Source organism: Vulpes lagopus, chromosome 2 (assembly GCF_018345385.1).
Source record: "Vulpes lagopus strain Blue_001 chromosome 2, ASM1834538v1, whole genome shotgun sequence".
NCBI lineage: Eukaryota > Metazoa > Chordata > Mammalia > Carnivora > Canidae > Vulpes > Vulpes lagopus.
The window spans coordinates 15,623,871-15,641,221 of NC_054825.1; the positions used below are offsets into that span (position 1 = coordinate 15,623,871).

Here is a 17,351-nt window from a genome sequence, read left to right on the forward strand (position 1 = left end):
TATTCAGATAAAACAATAATATTAAACAATCACAAGTATCAAAATTAATTTGCTAGTGGTACAATTATTAACTTTCACTCAAAGAGCAATTAATCAATTCAACTTAGTGTTGTACTGTCCCTCTCTTCACAGGACAGGGGAGTGGATGTCCTGCCTCAAAAATATAAATTGCATCAATTTAACTTAAAATGAATTGGAAGAAAAAAAAATGAATTGGAAGTATTAAAGACTTAGTTAAGAGGAAACTGTCTATAATACCACTATTCATAACTCTATCTGGTGTTTAAACATGTTGATTTTTTTTTCCAGTTTGATTTTCATGTAAATTATAGGAATTCACAGAACAGAAGCTCAGATTTTGAGACTTGGAGGAGGCCCTTGGTGATCACCTATTTGATCCAAAGAGAAAGCAGATTAAGCAAAGGGACTTTGTAGATCATAGTATGTTAGTGACAAAGCCAGGCCCCCCACAAGTTCTTCCCCTTCCCTTGCACTCCCACAGGCTTTGAAACTCGCCTTTATAAGTAATCTGAAAGTTTCCTGTGGCATATTATTCATATCATAAATATCAGTTTTGCAAAGAGTTCCCAAGATTCACAAGGCCTCAAAACTTAACGTGGCTGCACTCAGTAGAGATAATGTCAGAATAACCAGTGACATTCTCTTTTAGGATTATGAAAAATAATTCCTATTTTCCTAACCCAATTTTCACTGGGTTCCTTCTCACATCCTTTGACTGTAAGTACATGTACCTGAGTGTATTTTCATAAATGTTTGTACGGTGATTCTAAGCAGCCTAAGTACCAGTTGTTGTTTAGAGCCTTTGGGGGCTTTGCTAGCTCTCTGGAAAAATCACATCCACACAGGCTGCACATTTTCTGTTTTACACAATCCTCATTTGAATCCCACCATGCTTAATACATACCTCTAAGATTAAATTTAGTACATGGCAGCTTCTTTATCTCTAAGACATTAATGCATGTATTACATGCCCAAGAACGTAATGGGGATTAGGAACTTACGTCAGCTTTTCCTAAGGTATATAATGTTTCCAAGATCTTGTGATGAAGTAAATATTCCATACATGGCCCTGTCACTCCAAATTCTCGCTCACGTTCTTCTTGCAGCAAAATACCTAACATCTGGTCCAGATGAGAGGGAATATTTGTATCTGTCACTGGGGCTTTATCATCTAAATTAAAAAAAAAATACATCAAACATTCAAACCTTTTAAAACTGCCTGTTTTGTACCTAAAGTACTCTTGATATTTCCCTGTTCCAATGCAAACTGAGAAAAATCTTAACTACACACTCAAGTGAAGTTTATGTTCATGGAATAATTATTTTTGCCAGGATTTAGGTGGTTCTTTTGCCATGTCCTTACTCAAAAATGGAATCAATATTCTGAAATATATTCTATTAACTTTGTCCATGCATAATCAAAATAAGAACCACTTATATGGAAATAGCAACATGATCAAGAAAAATACACATAACATCATAGTTTTGTATGTACTTACAATTAAAAAAATTTTTTTCAAATAGCCAGTTCAGAAGATCTGAACTTTTAGATCTGAATTTTAAGTCTCTTTATATAGAAACAGGTTCACCTTAAACATTAAGCTGAATTAGGTAGGATATATAGAGAGGGCAGGTTCTGTTTCTGAATGCTCCTGAATCACAATGTAACACTGGAAGTCAGACCTCTTAGAGCTCCTAATTCATCTCCATCTGTGAAAACATGAGGAGCCCAAAGAAAAACTTCTGACATCTCTCATCAACAGGCAGCTATTCCCAAAGCCAAAACTTCTTCTCAGGAGAATTCTTATTATGTACTATCGATTTTTTTTTAAGATACAAATTCATCGATACTTTTTCAAGTTCATAGTTGAACTTGAAAAATCACATGGTTTTATCAACTTATCCATATTGTATGAGGGCTGAATTGCTCTTAACAATATGTGAAGTTTTACAGAATGTTTAAATACAAAATATACTTGGAAATGCCAAGTTCTTACTCATGTCTCTGTTGTCATTTACTTAGTACTTCCATAGCAGGTGCAACACAATCCTAGTTTGATTATGTTGCTTTGCCTGTGTGCATGTGTATGTATGTGTGCACACACCAACGAGCACGCGCACACACACACACACACACACAGTATGAATCATAACTCTAAGCCTATAGGGAAAACAATGGAAAGACAATGGTCACCCTTGTTTCCAAGGACGATACATGTACCAAATCTGATAGAGTATGTGGCAGGTACTAAGAACATGGAGCTGGGAGTTAGACAACTTGCATTCAAATTTTGGTTCTGTCACTTGTAGCTGGATGACCTTGGTGAACTACTTAAGCCTCAGTCACCAACTCCTGTAAAATGGGGCTAATCTATACCAGTAAGTGTTGTAGTACGACTATAATGAAACTATGGGTGTGAAGCTTGGTGCCTTGACACATACTAAGAAGAAGTGTTAACTTAGGATGTTTCATTTCATATTCTTCTAAAATGAATAGCCAGCCACTAATAGAAGATAATCTGCAAGTTTGCTTTAAATTTATTTGTTTACTGTTTTCTCCCATTTAATTACAGACTTCATATAAACATCCCAGGAAAGAATCCATGTTCAAGCATGGTTTGATTACAGTTATTAGAGGAGAAAAATGACCAGAAAGGCTTTGTAAATTGAGAGACAAATGAATTTTAAATGTGATTTGACAGGATTAAAATCCTAGCTCCCCCTTCACTCCTGAGCTGTATGTAAGTCTCTGTGCCTCTCATATGCCATACCTTAAATCCCTTTGTCCTCCTTCTCGATCTTGCACTCCTACTCATCCTTCAAAACCCAGGCTATGGACTCTGCCTTCTGTTTCTCCCTGCTTTGTTCTCTGTGTCTCTCTCACATACACATTTGTCCCATCTTTTATTATAACATACATACTTGTTTCTCCTAAACTGCAAAAAAACTCATTTAAAGCAAGAACTTAAAGCCTTTTCTTTGAAATGTTTCCTTAAAGCTATGGAGGAGTGAAAAATTCACAAGGGCTAAGAAGAGTCATTTGAAAGGGCAGTTCCTCTCAAAAAACTTTCCTATAGATCTGCTGTTTAAATACCTATATTAAGGTAGATATTATATTTTACATGGAAAGGTATACATACATTTTGCGTCTAGTTTTTATGTATTATACAAACATAAAGGATTTTTTTCTTTTAAGGAGTTATAACCTAGGACCCCAACAGCTTCCCCAATCAGACTGCCTGAATACTCTATTTCAGGAGGTGCCAGACCTTGGCCTGTTGGATAAATCTGGCTTTGCCACCTGTTTTAAGTTGTACTGGAACAAAGGAACACTATTCTTTTACATATTGTCGATGGCTGCTTTGGCACTACAACAATACTGAGTAGCTTTGGCAATACAACAATACAGGCCAAAGAACCCACAAAGCCTAAATTATTAACTATCTGGCCCCTTACAGAAAGTCTGTCAATCTTTGACCTAATTTATTTCACAATCCCCCTTACTCTCCATCCTTCTTTTTCACTGAGAAAGATAGAAGCAACCAGAAAAGAACTCTTGAAGACTCTGTACCACATCACCCTCTTCTTTCATGTATACTCATATACTCTACTTTCTACACCTTATTTTTACGGATGGACTGTCCACATGCCTATTAAGAGTAAGTCTTCACTTGTGCACTAGACCCCACCCCTTAGCCTATTTAAGGGTACTGCTCAGAAATTATCGCACCTAACTCTTGTCTACCTTTCTCTCTCTACTAGATCATCCCATCAAGGTACAAACTGCAATATCTTCCGTCTTTAAAATAATAATAATAATAATAATACCCTCTCTTTGAGGGGCACTTGGCTGCCTCAGGCAGAAGAGCATAAGACACTTGATCTCAGGGCTGTGAGTTGGAGACCCATGTTAGGTGTAGAGATTAATTAAATAAATCAATTAAACTGAAAACACTCTCTTGATATCACATCTCCCCCAGGCTAATGCTCCACTTCTCACTCCCCTTTCCATTAACATAAGAGAGCAGTCCATACATACTGTCTATACATGTTCTCTGCCCATTTTCTCTTGAACATACTCCAATCAGTCTTCCCTTTCTGCCTTGCCATTAAAACGGCTCTTATCAAGTCCACTAATGAGCTCCATGTGGCTAAGTCCAAAGATCCTTTCCTAGTCTTCATTAGCTTGACATCAGCATCATTTGACATAATTAATCCTCTCTCCTATCCTAGCTTCTAGGACACCATTTTCTCTTGGCTGTCTCCTATCCCACTAGCAAAAGTGGTTTCCTTTGCTATTGTTCTCATCATCCCAACCTGGACACTGGGCTCAAGTGTCCATTTCTGAACATCTTCTCTCTTCCATCTATCTTTACTCCCTAGAACATCTCATCCAGTCTCATGGCTTTAAATCCTACTTACATGTGATGACTTCATTTCATATCTCTGGTTTAGAACTCCACCTTAAATTCCAGATTCCTATTTCCAACTGTCTACTCAACATACCCAACTGGACGCATAGTTGGCATCTCAAATTTAACATGTCCAGAATACTCTTATAAACCTGTTCCTCCTGTAGTCTCCCTGTCCTGGTGAATGGCCTTTCTATTTTCCAACTGCCTAAGCCCAAAACTTTGGAATTTCCTTGACTCTGTCTCTCATACCCAACATCCAATCTGTCACAAAAACTTTCTGCAAAATACACCTAAAATACAATCACTTCTTACCAGTTCCACCAGACCAGCGCAATAGCCCCTAATTGTCTGTAGCTTCACCTCTTCATCCCTCCAATCTAACTTTTTTTCACAGAAGCTAAAGTGGTCCCTTTAAAAAAGATTATGTTACATGCTGTTCAAAACTCTCTAATGGCTTCCCACCTTAGAATAAGAGCTAAAGCCCTTATAATAGCTTACCAGGACTTTGTAACTGCACCTGGCTCCCATCTCATGTCAACTCCTCACACTTTTGTCCTTGTTCACGCTGCTCTAGCCAATCTTGCTTCCTTGCAGTTCCTAGAATACGCCAAGCATGCTGCATGCTCCAGCCGCAGGGTTTTTGCACTAGGTCCTCTTCCTGAAACCCCGCCCCCCCCCCAGGCTCATTTCCTCTCTCTTTCAGATTTCAACTGAGAAGTCTACTTGGGCAATGAGGTTTTCTCTAACCTACAATAACCAATTGCCTCCTTCTCCCCATGTCTACACTTCTATCCCTTAGCCCATTTCATTTCCCCCTTACCACTTGCCATCTGATACACTATGTATATTTGTCCATTTATTGTTCGCTCCTCCATTGTCAACATATAAGCTCTATTAGGACAGGGATTTTGTCTGTTTGATTTACTGTTCTATTGCCCAGTGCCTAGAACAATTCCTACAGATAGTAGGTGTTCAATAGATACATTTTTAAAATGAATCTAAAAGAGAAATTAAAAGTAAAATAACTTGTTTATAAATTTAAATATAACTCTGAAAATTAATTTGAAATATATTTTAGGATTTCATAAATTTTGTTTAATTAACATTAGCTTTGTTTCTTACCCGAAGTCTCTATGTAGTAATGGGTAATTGCCTTCCAGTGATAAACAAAATCTTCTTGTAAAGGAAGAGAAGGTGCAAGCTACACAAACACACACACACACAAAAAGACCACAACGATTAAGAAAATGGCATTATACATTTCCCATAAAGTATAACTCTGTATTTGTCTATTAATAATATAAAAGCAGCATAAGCCTAAGGGATGAGCTTTAATTTCATTCTACATGTCAGATATCAAAGAGAAACCAAAGGAATTAAAATCCAGAAAGATTGAGAGGAAAAATGTTTATCAATATTAAACTACAAGGACTAGGAATTTTTTTCCTCCCCAAACTAGTAACTACAAAAGGTTTCAAAAATAGTGTTAAATGAGAAAATGCAATATTCTATTTATATTATCAGTAAAATGAAATTATCAATAACCAGGGATCTTTGTACCTAGTACTTTGAAATCCAAAACAGTAAAAAGTTGCTATGTAATTAGTTACACGTCACCATTACGAAAATATAGACCAAAGTCAACCCTGTAATCTGATTAAAACTGTTTCCTACTTCCAGTGACATACAGATGTAAACCATTTCTTTTTTAAGCCTGGATTAGGCAGTGCATATTTTTAGCAAAATACCTATGTGAACAAGACACTACCAATTTAAATTCCACAAAGCCAAAAATGTTTTACATTTTAGCTTTCAAATTTACTTCAAAAATTTTAAGACCAAAATTATATGCCTTCAGCCATCTCATAGCAAACCTGCCAAGGATTTAAAATGTGTGTTAAATGAATAGAAAAAGACCTGGATACACCTTCCACAACACTGTCTTTCCTTTAAACAGAGTGAGAAAGAGAAAGAGAGAATGCTCTCCTGGTCCTACTATTGCTCATAAATTTTGGCCAGAAAGTTCTCAGTTGACCCAACTTACTTAAAAACAAACAGGTTTCTATTCTGATAACCTATAGCATGGCAAGGTCATCTTTCTTTCTTTTCCATATACTTCATCTAAACTGATGACTTGAGGGATCATGTTACTTCTGTACTTTTTCCTATTCCATTTTGATTTCTTGGTGTCCTCAGGCAGAGACCTCTGAGTTTGAAATCCTATCAAAACAATCTCAAAACTATTGGGCAAATTATAAACATTGGTCATAGACCCCTAAGCGTTTCAACCCAGAAGATGAAATGTCCTTAGGAAAGAAGTGAAACATTTCACAGCAACTGACAGCATTTTAACGCTAGTTCCTATGCCTGCCTGTGGGCGCCACTCTGAATCGCAGAGTTGAGAGATTGTAAGTACCCACCTCATTTCCAAAGACAGTGCTGTGAAATTTTTAAAAAGGCTTTAGATTTTTAACAAAAGAGTTAAAACCTTTGGGATTACTATCCTTCAAAAAGAAAAATTATCTGGCAGAGAAATTATTTGGGAGACATGGAGAAAAAAAAATAGAAAGAAAATTAGGAAGTGTTACCTTGGGAAAATAATCTTCCTCAAACTTTTAGAGTGAAAAAATGTTTTAATCAGCAACTTGATTTTAAGATCGCCTTCAAAATATATGTAATATATATATATATCAAAATGCTCTTGTTTTTTTTTTTAACCTGGTTTTTTATATACCATCCTTATATAGTAAAATGTATTAATGACTGGGATAAACCAAAATGAAATTTGGTGTTTCAAAAAAAAGTACCTAGTTTCTTAAGTGTAAATGTTGTGATTTGTTAAATTTTTCTGAGGGCCATCTCCTTGGTATAGAAGGAATTAGAGCATTCTTGCTCCAGATTAGTTTACCTCTGGGACTTAACTCCATTTCCAAGTTAGGTCACTAGATCAGAGGTCTTACAGGATTTGTGTTCGGACCTTTGCTGTTGTAGTCCAAATCAAAGCAGGATGGTGTTGCTTACCTGTAAATACCTCTCTCCCAGGAGTTTGATTTAAATAAGAAACCTATTTAAGTAGACAGTGAGACAAACTGCTAACAACTTAGTTTAGTAATAACCTTGTTCAAACATGAATAAGTTTCCTTATTTATGTAAAACTTCCTACTAAAATTGTCTTTCATTACTAATTCTAACATGCAAATAACTTGTTTTATCATTGCATAAATTAAACATTTATTTAAAAATAAAAAAAGGAAGAGGTGTGTGAATCAGCATGAGGGGATTCTCACTTGAGTTTACCTTTTACGAAACAGATTAAATTTTTGAAAATTCACGCAATCACACTCTCCAGCCAAAACTGGACATGAGTGCCTACCTGGGGCATGGCTTTCTCTGGGAAGCCTTGCCAGACTTCCTGCCGAGCATCCAGTTCTTCCCACAAACCGTTGCACCCTCTCCCAGCCTGCTCACTCTCTCCTAGCCCTTATCCCACATTTGTCATGGCTGGTCTCCTCCACTGGATTGTGTCATCTTTCTCATCACCGAATTCTCTGCTGGTTTCCGACTCAGTGATGGCACAAAGTAAGCATTCAGTAATTTTTACCAAGTGAATAATCCATCCACACAGCAGTTGCTGTCATTTACTGAGTAGTTATGTGCCAGACACAGTGCTGCAAAGTTTTCACTTCCTATATAGTCTTAAATGATCTTACAATAAACTCCAATTTCCCCCAAACTCCTATTAAGATCCAAAGCCAGTTAACTGCTTCACCCAAGGGGAAACACTGCTTGTAACTAGCAACCCAGACTGTCTCTCCCAAAGGCCAACCACACAGAAGGACCTACAGCGGTAACTCAGAGAGCCAGCATCTGTCAGAGAAGCCCGATGTGCTCACTCTCACCTGTAACATGGACATTTCACACCCTCAGCTTCAAAATGCTTCTTCCTTCCAATTTCCCTCAGGTGCCTCGTATCTCCCTGGCCTCTTCCAAATCCAGCACAGGCCTCCCTTCTTTCTCCAAGCCCACTAATCCTAACTGTTTGTCCCCACAAAACTCACTGGCTGAACAACCAACCAAAAATTAATATCAATGGTTCACATTTATGAAGCACTTACTATGTACCAGGCACTGCACTAGGCACTTCACGTTACCTCATTTTAATTTTCACAATAATCCTATGAGATAGGTATATTTCCATTTTACAATGAGGATGTTGAAATGTACAAAGACTAACTTGTCCTGTGTAGAAGGGAGGGACAAAGGCAGGACTGACTCTGTTCTGGATGGTTCTAGAGGCTAGGCTGTACTCTTGTGCACCGTTTAATCTTTAACTTGTGTATTTGTTTTGTCTCCCAAATTAGGCTGTAAGCTTTGTATTTCCTCTGCACTGTGCCATGCTTTCATGGTAGGCTCACAAACATTTGCTGAATGACTGAAGGACTAAAAGTTAGAGATCCCATCAAAAAAGAATACACTTGGGGCACCTGGGTGGTTCAGTGGTTGAGCATCTGCCTTTGGCTCAGGTGGTGATCCCGGGGTCCTGGGATCGAGTCCCGCATCAGGTTCCCAGCAGGGAGCCTGCTTCTCCCTCTACCTATGTCTCTGACTCTCTCATGAATAAATAAATAAAATCTTAAAAAAAAAAATACACCTAAGAAAACACTATATATATGTTTGATTTGAGGTTTTAATTCCCAGGGAAGAATAGCTTTTAAAACACTGCCAGTCCCAACAATCAACAACTCTTAACTATAATTCAAAAAGAAGATTCAAATTCTGAAGGATGACTTCCATTGAATTAAAGTAGATAAAACTTTCTTCCCCTATCCTCTTGGAATAAATCTGCCCTCAAAGGGTGAAACTGGCTGAAATTTAAAAAGAACGAGGCATATTACCTGGGACAGACTAGGCCCTCAATATTTAATTGTACTAAAGTGTTTTACTTGTATTTTGGAGAAACTGTGCTAACATGATCTAGTCCAACCTAGGAACTAACTACAAGATTTCACTCATAACATGTGGCAACAGGCTAACAAAATGGATTCATTCGCTGCAAAACTTACTGGCCAATCATTTTTTTCACTGAGGGAAGACTCATTTCTGAAAAGGGAAGCAAGAGTTACATTACAGTTTTTGCTTTTGATCAAGGTATGAATTTCTCTCCTAAACTCAAATTGTAATCTATCAGCTTACTAACGTGCTTTCAAATACTGATCTTGAAAATCTTATATACTTTTTCCTAGTACTAGTTAACAGAAAGTGAGGAGAAACCGTTCATTAAATAAGGAAAACTCTACATGTAAATCACATTTAAATGAATATGTTTATCTGGCCAACCCTAAAAAAAAAAAAAAAACCACATTTGAAGATTTGAAGGCTGAACTAATTGAACAAAGAAACCTATAAAGTAATAATATCAAAATGATTAAAAACAGCGACACTGGAAAAAGGTGATGTCAACACCAGCACATAGGATAATGTCCCACCTCTGAAAAATCCAGATAATAATGTTAATTGCATTACTATATCAGAAATGCTATTCGGGCACACAAATTAAAAGGACTACAGAGAAAAAACTAATGAACTGCTGAATGGTAAAAGTAGTTTAGAGAAGAAAATGCCAGGCAAATAAACAGAACTGAAAAACTAGAAACCAATCTTAGGCTAGGCAAAAACATTCTTCAAATACCACAAGGATGGCTTATTTATCATTATGTATGAGTTCACTTCCAAGAGAGAAAGGAAAAAGTATGCCAAATTTTTTCAGATTTTACCTCCTTATCAAAGTAAACTGGGAGGTATCACAGCTGAAAACATGAACTCTAATCACGTAAAAACATTAGTTTTCCAAATGCAACATATCAGTTACTAGGACCAGGTGAACAAAACCCACTCTTTAACTTTTTCTCACCTCAGCAAAGTAGAGAACCTGGGTATGCCAGAGTTAATTCCCATGGACAATTTGGTAGATGCTAGCATACCCAGTTATAAAAAGATAACGAGGACAGAAAACACAAGTCTCAGGATAAAAATGACTCTTCAGTGGGAGAGTATGAAAGCTGTCCTTCTTTTTCTCAGTACTTCTTTCTGTAAATACCAACCTGATAGGTAAAGGATGTAAATAACCTAATATATTTTTTCCTAGTTATCTCAATATCAACCCGTACTCAATGTTAAAATGAAATGATTCTCAGTATTTTAGGTTAAAGAATAATATAAAATGTAAATGCCACTGTTTTTATAAACTTTGGTTCAATTCTTTTAACATAAAGATGCCGTAGACTGTGTATAAGAAGGGAAAACTGTTGCCCTGAAGTCTAAAACTGTCATCTCCTTCACGTGTGATCCTGCTCTTCATTCATGAAAACCCTCTTTGATTTGATACACTTTTTCCTCAGGAACTTGGGCTGCGCTTAACATGCTTTTTAAGCATTTCCCACATATCACTTAAAACAACTGTACTAAGGTTTTGTTTTCACACTTAATTTTAAAAATACCTTTTATTTTATCTGACCATGAAAATGGTTCTATGGCAGCTGGGGGGGGGGTGTTGTTGTTGTTGTTTTTAAGTTGGGTGGATCTTAAGATTTTAAGTTGCTATTCATATTCGCACAAGCTAAACATAGAGAATGACTTTTTTTTTTTTTTTTTTAATTAGGAAAGTACTGGTTTCTTCCACAGGATGCATTTTCCAAGTTGGGCAACCCTCCCTGGGTAAAGAGAAACCACCAAAGGGCAGCAAAGTAGACCTCTATCTTATGAAGACAACAAGGGATTTTTTTTTTTTTTTAGGTTAGTGTGCTGGGGGGTCTGAACGGCCTTCTACGCCGGTGTGTAAGGTCCTCAAAGGAGAGCCTGGGGAAGAGAGGGCAGGAAGGGAGGCGGAGGGCCTGGAGGGTCGCGGCCCAGGGCTGGGGGGTCATGACCCAGGGCTGGGGGGTCGTGACCCAGGGCTGGAGGGTCGTGACCCAGGGCTGGGGGGTCTCGGCCCAGGCTGGGGGGGTCTCGGCCCAGGGCTGGAGGGTCGTGACCCAGGGCTGGAGGGTCGTGACCCAGGGCTGGAGGGTCGAGGCCCAGGGCTGGGGGGTCGCGGCCCAGGGCTGGGGGGTCGTGACCCAGGGCTGGAGGGTCGTGACCCAGAGCCTGGAGGGCCTCCCCGCAGCCGCGAGACCCCCGAGCTCGGGCTCCCCAGTCCCGCCCCCGGGCCTGCGCAGGGGCCCCGCGCCGCCCGCCCTGGGGTCGCCGCCCGCCCTGGGGTCGCCGCCCGGCCCCGGCCCCCGCCGGCCCCCGCCAAGTCCCCAGGCCCCGAGCCCGGGCCGCGGCTGCCGCCCCTTTTGTCCTGCTCGGCGCCGGCCGCCTTTCCCCGGGGCAGGTCCGCGGCCCCGCGGCCCCACCCGGGAGCCGGGCGACCCCGAGCCCCCCCCCGCCCCGCCCCGGGAGCCCGGTCGTGCCCGTGCTGCGGCGAGCCAGGCCCGCCCCCGCCCCCCCCCGGCCGCCAGGCCCGCGGAGCCTAGGCCGCCGCCATCCCCGGCCTGCCGTGGGCCCGCCGCCCGCCGCCTTACCGCCTCCACGGCGTGCTGCAGGATGGAGGTGAACTTGGAGAACATCCTGTCCCGGGACTGCAGCAGCCTCTCCCGGGACGACCTGGAGAGCTCCTCGATCCGCCGCCGCCGCCCCTGCTGCGGCTGCCCGGGCCGCTCCAGAGTGAAGGCCGGTGCGGGGACAGGCGGAGGGCCGAGGCGGGGCCCGGGCGCGGCGGCTGGCGGGGCGGGCGGGCGGGCGGGCGGCTGCGGCGGCGGCGGGGCGCGGCGGGCGGCTGCGGCGGGGACGCGGCGATCGGCGCCGGCTCGAGGCCCCCGCGGCGCTGCTGCTGCTGCTGCTGCTGCTGCTGTTGCGGCGGCGGCGGCGGCTCCGGCGGCTCCGGCTCGGACACGGTGGCAGCCCGGCTCGGGTTCCTTCCGCCCGCTCTGCCCGCCGCGGCCTGCAGGGGGCGCCGCCGCGGCCCGGGGAGGCCCCGACCGAGCCTGCCCGCCCAGCCGCGGGGCGGCCGGACGCGGCGGGGGCGGGACAGGCGCGGGGGGCGCGGGGGGCGCGGACCCGGACCCGGACCCGAGGGGCGCCCCCGCACCGGCGTCCTCAGCTTGGGAAGATTCAGCGGCCCAGCTCCGTGTCTGCAGGGGGACTACCAGGCCGATTTGTAGGGGAGCCTCTAGCCGTGGCTGTGCAGGACACAGCTCGGAAGTTTCTCCTCTAAGGGCAGATCTGGGAGACTGGTAAGGAACAGCTCCGTGTTCCCAAGGCAAAAATGGTCCGTGCATTCAGATACGACGACTTAGAACAAAGCAGCTAATGTTGCTGAAATGGCTTTGCTAACTGCGAAATATTATTATTATTATTGATAGTTATTAAGTATTAAAACAGAAGTCCCGAATGGACAAACGGTAGGATGCTTCAGTTCATAGTTTGTAACATGTTTGATAGGTGCAGGGCATCCAGTGCTGTATTTTCTTTCTTTTCTTTTTTTTTTTTAAGATTTTATTTATGTATTCATGAGAGTCAGAGAGAGGGAGGCAGAGACACAGGCAGAGGAAGAAGCAGGCCCCATGCAGGGAGCCCGACGTGGGACTCGATCCTGGGACTCCAGGATCACGCCCTGGGCCAAAGGCTGACGCTTAACCGCTGAGCCCCCCCGCCCCCCCGGGCTGCCCAGTGTTGTATTTTCTATTCTGTTTATCGAATGGAAAATAACTGAGGGAAACAACCTGAAGGGGTTCTGCTAAATGCATAGGACAGGTAAGTGGGGCTACAATGTAAGTGCTCGGGTGGAGGCTTCTTAAAAATACTGTGCAACAGGGATCCCTGGGTGGCGCAGCGGTTTGGCGCCTGCCTTTGGCCCAGGGCGCGATCCTGGAGACCCGGGATCGAATCCCACATCAGGCTCCCGGTGCATGGAGCCTGCTTCTCCCTCTGCCTGTGTCTCTGCCTCTCTCTCTATCTCTCTGTGACTATCATAAAAAAAAAAAAAAAAAAAAAAAATACTGTGCAACAGTATTATTAGCCAGGCTTTGAAGAAGCACAATGCACGGTGGTGAATTTTAGGTTGGGTTGATACAAGTTACGAAAATGTTCATGTCCTGGAGAACTTTGTGTTTGTTTTTGTTTTTTGGGTTTTTTTTTTTTTTTTTTTTTTTTTGCCGGTATTGGTATTTTATCAAAAGGACCGTTAAGTTCTTGATAAGGCGAGGGTGGAGTAAGTTTTGCATAACTGGCGATGGCAGTATGTATTTGTCATTGAATTTGTTGAATAGGAAAAAAAAAAAAAGCAGAAAGGAACAGCAGTGTGCAGTGGTGTTAAGAGCCAGTCTCTGGAGGTGCGTAGCCTGAATTTAAACTCCTGCTTTGCCACTCACCATGGCAGGTTTTTTAATCTCTTTACGCTTTAGTTTCTTCATTTGCAAAATTGGGGAGAGTAGCACCTACCCGGTGAGGTTGTGTGGAAATTTAACAACGTATGTAAAATACTTTAACCACGTCCAGTCTGTGGTAAGCATTATGCTGGCATTTGTTATTACTTCTATTATTAGTAGTAACAATAGTGTTTAAAAATAATAGGACCAGATATTAAGGCTTAATTGGAGACTTTAACTATAGATCTCCCCTGACTTTCGATGGGGTTATGTCCTCATAACTCCATAAGTTGAAAATATCTTAAGTCGAGCTGCATTTAATACACTTAACCCTACAGAACATCGTAACTTAGTCTACCCGTCTACATAAATGTGCTCAGAACACTTACATTGACCTAGAGATAGTCAAAATCATCCAACACTACACCTATTTTATAATAGTGCTGAATACCTCATGTAACTTATTGAAAACTGTACTGAAAGTGAAAAACTGAATGATCTTTTTTTTTTTTTTTTTAGGATTTTATTTATTTATTCATGAGAGATACAGAGAGGCAGAGACACAGACAGAGGGAGAAGCAGGCTCCCCACAGGGAGCCCAATGAAGGACTCCATCCCTGGGCCCCGGTTTGACACCCATAGCCGAAGGCAGATGCTCAACCCCTGAGACACTCAGGCATCCTGAAAACTAGAATGATCTTAAGTGCATCAGTTGTTCACCTTTGTGATCGAGTGGCCGACTGGGAGCCATGGTTGTTGCTGCTGCCCAGCATCACGTGTCCGAGAGCGTATCACTACATTAGCCTGGGAACAGATCCAGTTCCAAGTAGGGTTTCTACTGAATGTGTATCACTCTCACACCATCATAAAGTCAAAAAATGGTAAATCAAACTACTGTAAGCAGGGGACTATCTGTCATTTTGTCTTCTTTTCTCCTTTGTTTTTGTTGCTTGTATCCTCGCAGTGCAGGTAAATTTGGCTTTAATTTCCTGTGTACTGGTCTCCAGAATGCTGGAAGCACTCTCTGTTGTATGCCAAAAATTGAAATGTGCTCCCTACCAAATTCTGACTAATTGTGTCTGCTTTAAACAAGAGTACATATTTTTTATTATGCACACAGCTTGAGGGGGTTAGTCATATTAAAAACCGTGATTATTTTCCTGACCTAATTGTCATACATTTATATGATATTTTGTATTTTCATAATGTCTTACAACCACTAATTGTATAAGAAGGTCTGTTAAACACAGGCTTATTTAGAGTTGTTTGCATTTGATGATGCCTGTCTTTGTATACTTATTATGAATATAATAAAAAATGTTTTACTCGACAAAATATCAACATTTAGGATGATGATTCATCTCCCTGATGTCTGATGTATGTTCCAAGACATACACGCTGGGCTAGAATTATAATTGAGCAGATAGCCTTTCCTCTTCTCATCTTAGATAGTCTGTAGTGACACTAACATTAGCACCAGCCTCATGCATGGACTGGACCTCCTGCAACAGAAGTGTGATTTGAGAAAGCGTAATACAGGCTTCCCTGGCCTCCAGAACATTTAGATATGGGAAACTGAAATTCCCCAATTAGGATTTTATTTCTTCATTCCTTTGGCTTAAGCCAAGTGAGAAATTTAGTCCCTGCTAAAAATTGAAATACTCTTGGGAGAGATAATGTGCCAAATTCTATCATTCATTATACTTCAGAGTGAATGAGTTTGTTAAATTCCTTCCTGAACAGGGACACCTGGGTGGCTCAGTGGTTGAGCATCTGCCTTCAGCTCAGGGGCCTGATCCCAGAGTCCTGGGATGGAGTCCCAGGACGGAGTCCCACATCAGGCTCCCCACAGGGAGCCTGCTTCTCCCTCTATGTCTCTGCCTCTCTCTGTGTGTCTCTCATGAATAAATAAATAAAATATTTTTAAAAAATTCTTGGAACACCTGGATGGCTCAGCGGTTAAGCTCTGGTTTTGGCTCAGAGTGTGATCCTGGAGTTCAGGGATTGAGTCCCACATCGGGCTTCCTGCATGGAGCCTGCTTCTCCCTCTGCGTATGTCTCTGCCTCTCTCTCTGTGTGTCTCTCATGAATAAATAAACAAACAAATGCCAGAACAATAAATGAAAATAGACTTACTGTAGAGGATGTTATTTTGAAGTTCAGAACACTGAGTTCAGAGAAGATCTGAAACTACACAGTTTCCAATGAGAGAAAAAAGAAAAGAAGTCCATACAAAGAATTAAGTATTACGAAGGTATAACACTTTATAATGACATCATGGGAAGTAAGAAGGCATTAGGGCAATGCCTTAAAAATTCTAAACTAAAATAATTTCAATCTAGAATTCTAGGAACCGAAGTTTCCTAGTTTACAGTTTCTTAGTAAATAAGTCATTTCAGATGTGCAGGGTATTGAAAATCTTTCCTACCTTCTACTCTCTCAAGCTATCAGAAGATGTGCTCCATCAAACCTCATGGAGTAAACCAAAGGGAAAAAAGAAAAAAAGATAAAGGAATCAGAATAGAGAGCCCATCATCAGAGGGAGGTGAGGGAAATTCCTAGGATGTTGGTGAAGTAGTATTCCAAGATAACAACTATGCATCAAGCTGAGACAGCTAACCAACCAGTCCAGGCTGGAGCAGGTCAGAAGAGATGTCCTCAAGAAGATAAAACTTCTAGATGGATTATCTGTGTGTTTGAGAAGATTTACAAGATAGGAGAGTTTGAGGTTGAACTAGTGATAAATACAAAGAAAACTAAGCAAAGAAAAAAATGAGAATCATTATAAATACCAAGAAAAATATTCTGTAGGAACAAGTAATCATAATACATCCATGGCTCAGCTATATGTCTATATAACCATAGTAATGTAAACACTGATTTAATTAAAATTATATTATTGCTGCTGTATTGGGAAGATGAAAGGATGGTTATGTGGTGGAAGTAGGGGTGGGGTGTGTATGTGAGAGAAAGACAGAAGCTAAACCCTTATCTGTTGTGAGGAAACATTAGATATTGCTTAGAACAGAAATATGAGGTGAAATTATAGGCATATCTTTCTTATTTAAAGAAAGGAAGCAAATAATAAGAGTCTGCTCAGGTACTGAAAGAGATCCCTTTCCTCCCAGGAGACTGAGAGTTTTGGAGGAAGGATAGGAGCTTTCAAAACAAACCGTGTAAAACTTCTTGACTAAACTATATACTCGAGTAAACAATATGCCCTTTATTTGGCAAGGGGAGAAACTGTAGGCAAGAAATCATTTTTGGTACTTTTTAAAAAGCTCATACAAGATTATAAAGGTTAATTACTATGGGAATAGAAAGGAGAGGTTACACTGGAGAGATGTAGTAAGAGCAACCAAATTATTGCAAGTGATTAAATATGAGTGAAGAATAAGAAAGCAAGAATATTGCTGGAGTTTCTCCCTTGGATGGGGTTAGATGAAGACGCTTTTAACTGAGATGTGGAAAGATAATGAGATTTTTTTAATATGTTAGATTTGTTTAC

The 17,351-nt window shown here is 41.2% G+C and overlaps 2 protein-coding genes across 6 annotated transcripts in view; one reads left to right on the forward strand and one right to left on the reverse strand.

Moving 5' to 3' along the window:
- Nucleotides 1–12,131, reverse strand: part of FHIP2A (FHF complex subunit HOOK interacting protein 2A) — a 33,819-nt gene extending 21,688 nt beyond the window's left edge. Inside the window, exons 1-3 of the mRNA XM_041743324.1 lie at nt 11,999–12,131; nt 5,559–5,637; nt 1,023–1,192 (exon numbers count right to left, since the gene is read on the reverse strand). Coding sequence (XP_041599258.1) covers nt 1,023–1,192; nt 5,559–5,637; nt 11,999–12,043 — 294 coding nt within the window. The 5' untranslated portion in view covers nt 12,044–12,131. The remainder of the gene's footprint in view (nt 1–1,022; nt 1,193–5,558; nt 5,638–11,998) is intronic.
- The window catches only part of LOC121484300 (alanine and glycine-rich protein-like), a 37,446-nt gene continuing 32,115 nt past the window's right edge, over nt 12,021–17,351 (forward strand). For 4 of the 5 annotated variants that reach the window (XR_005985981.1, XR_005985979.1, XR_005985980.1 and 1 more), the window contains exon 1: nt 12,021–12,709. Coding sequence is in view for 2 of the 5 variants with exons in the window: in XM_041743325.1 (XP_041599259.1) it covers nt 12,021–12,709 (689 nt within the window). In the remaining 3 variants the exon portion in view is untranslated. Of the gene's footprint in view, nt 12,710–14,362; nt 15,179–17,351 lie in introns of those variants that run through there. The other variant, XM_041743326.1, reaches the window with a different exon arrangement.